Source organism: Atta colombica, unplaced genomic scaffold (assembly GCF_001594045.1).
Source record: "Atta colombica isolate Treedump-2 unplaced genomic scaffold, Acol1.0 scaffold27, whole genome shotgun sequence".
In the NCBI taxonomy this organism is placed as follows: Eukaryota; Metazoa; Arthropoda; class Insecta; order Hymenoptera; family Formicidae; genus Atta; species Atta colombica.
Window position 1 is genome coordinate 1148478 of NW_017259370.1, and position 2442 is coordinate 1150919.

A 2442-nucleotide genomic window follows, 5' to 3' on the forward strand; every position below is an offset into this window, starting at 1 on the left:
CATCAGAGAAGACTGCATTTTTCTCTTCATTTTCGAAAACAGTACAATATCATTATTGGATAAATTTATATTCTTACATTTTTTTTTAAATTACCAACTCGGATATTCTTGAAGAGAAAGAACCATATCAGTATACCATTAATAAGTTTTGTAAAATATTGTCTTTTCTGTCGATCGCTATATATATGTAGAATAGAAGGGAAAGAAATAAAATGTGAAACTAAAAAAATAGCTATTTCTTAAAAATATATATCATTCTCTTTATTTTTCTTTTACGACATAATCCTCGGATTAATGTTCTGTTGCGGAAATCAGATGTGAATAAACATCCTTTCTTTTGCATGTGTTTTTACATACTTATCATTACAGAGTATCCACATTTTGAACAGTGCGCTCTTTCTCTTTTTCGCTGTCAAAAATCAGTTATAATATATTTATATAAGTGTTAGATTATGTTGCATTATGTACACATACAGAAATAACGAATAATTGCGACTGTTTAAAAAATGAGCAAGTTGCAAAATATAAACTTTGGCATATCGTTGCATCAACCTTATATATAATATTACATCAGAATAATCTTAGAGTTTGTATTGCAATGCAATCTGTACAAGATATTTCTAAACAGTGCGTACGCGCGAAAAATACAAAACTACTGCATAGCATGTTATATCGAGTTGGCCGACTTCAATTTCTTTTCCCGGTTTCTTTAAAACTGCGATGTTGTTTTAATCATGATATATTTTTTTCCACCATAATTTCGGTGACACACTCAATCAATCATATATAATTATCTAGCGATACCGGCAGCATTAGTGACAGCGAAGAACATCTTTGTGAAGAATGTATATACATACATACATATGTATGTTTCACATGTGTTCTATGTGCTCCAATCATAAATTAAATCGCATCGGAGACACCCAGTGATAATCCATAATTTCTTCCTCGCGACAACAATCATTCGTTTCCTTCCTTTCGTTTAGAATTCGAGTAATGTCGAGTGTTAGTTTAAAATGGCTGTGTACGATTTAATGTCGCTTAGAGAAACATCACACATGTTAATTAACATTCCGCATATGATTTACAACGCCATAAAGTAACGTATACTTTGAGCAAAAGAAAAAATAAATCTCAGCGTAATCAGCAGTACAATTCGTACGAGTATTATTATACTTAATATGTAGTCGCGTTGTTAAAGAGCACTTATGCGCTAACGGGGACGGGTTCACAGCTCAGAATTGCACTTGACCCGTCATTGACTAGTAGTACTCGATATACAAGATAATATAGCGTCTGTTTCTTCTTAGCTGCACTTTTGTTGTTATTATTATATTCAAAAGATACAGAATCTTCAATATTCGTAGGAAAATGGAGCTTGCGAGAACATTACATAAAAGTATGGCTAGAAGAAACAGCGGTGTAACTACATCGTCAGTAAATGTCGAACCAACAGCCGTGTCTCTCGCGTATGTAACGCGTATGAAACGCGAGTGCTCAAATACATCTATCGGACCGTCAATGAAGCAAAATAACATCGAGAATTATTTGCGCACGTATACAAAACTTAATTTTAAATTCCGTTGCAATGCCGCTTCATTCTCCTTTGAACAGCACTGGATTCATAACGATCGAAAAAATTAAAGCAAAAGCTATAAAAAGATGTATAAAACAAAAGTGCTGTTTAAAAAAAAAAAAATACACAAAGATTCACACAATTTCGATTGTAATTCACGATCAGTCAAATTATAGTTGCACTCCGTGAGTATTCTATAAAATGAGTATTCTCATAAAATGAAACAAAAAAACTTTAATGTATTTTTTTTTCTTTTTCTCGTGTCAAAACAGCTGTCTTACCTGCGTGCTGTTTTTCAAGCATCAATTTTTTTTATCCTAATGTGCGCTCCAATTCCGATGAATAATTGACAGTGTAAAAAATCATTTTGAGTATTTACTCGTGCCTAATACCATATATAGATAATAAAGTACTGAAATTGTGTAATTGAATAGCCGGTATAATAGTAATCACTAAATTCTGTGTAGAAAACTTCGATAGGACGTTGTGAAGAAAATTTGGGGCCAGAAAGCTGCCGACTTTGTAAAATATTCGCAAAATACATGTTGGATTTGTGCTTTGCGAGCCTTTCCTAAGTTTACATAATAGATAATCGAAAGCCTCCGACAATTCATTTGCATTCAGCTCCATGGATGGCAAACTCGCCTCCGTTGTCAAATTACCAGTGGAATTGGATGAACCTGTTCATAAAAATATTAAATTTTTGAAGAAAAAGCTTTTGTTAAAAATATTTTTAAATATTCACACGCACTGATTTAAGTGTAAAAAATTAGTAACTGATATTAATAATTTATTCAGATTTATTGTATTATTTTCTACTTTATTAATTATATTATTATTAAAATATTATATTATTTTATAAATAT

At 31.6% G+C, this 2442-nt stretch overlaps 1 protein-coding gene across 2 annotated transcripts in view; it reads right to left on the reverse strand.

Annotated features, from left to right (window-relative positions):
* Positions 1-1828: 1828 nt before the first annotated feature.
* LOC108689357 (diphthine--ammonia ligase) overlaps positions 1829-2442 on the reverse strand; it is a 7074-nt gene continuing 6460 nt past the window's right edge. For both annotated transcript variants that reach the window (XM_018196089.1, XM_018196090.1), the window contains one exon: positions 1829-2256. In XM_018196089.1, the coding sequence (XP_018051578.1) occupies positions 1952-2256 (305 nt within the window). In that variant the 3' untranslated portion in view covers positions 1829-1951. The remainder of the gene's footprint in view (positions 2257-2442) is intronic.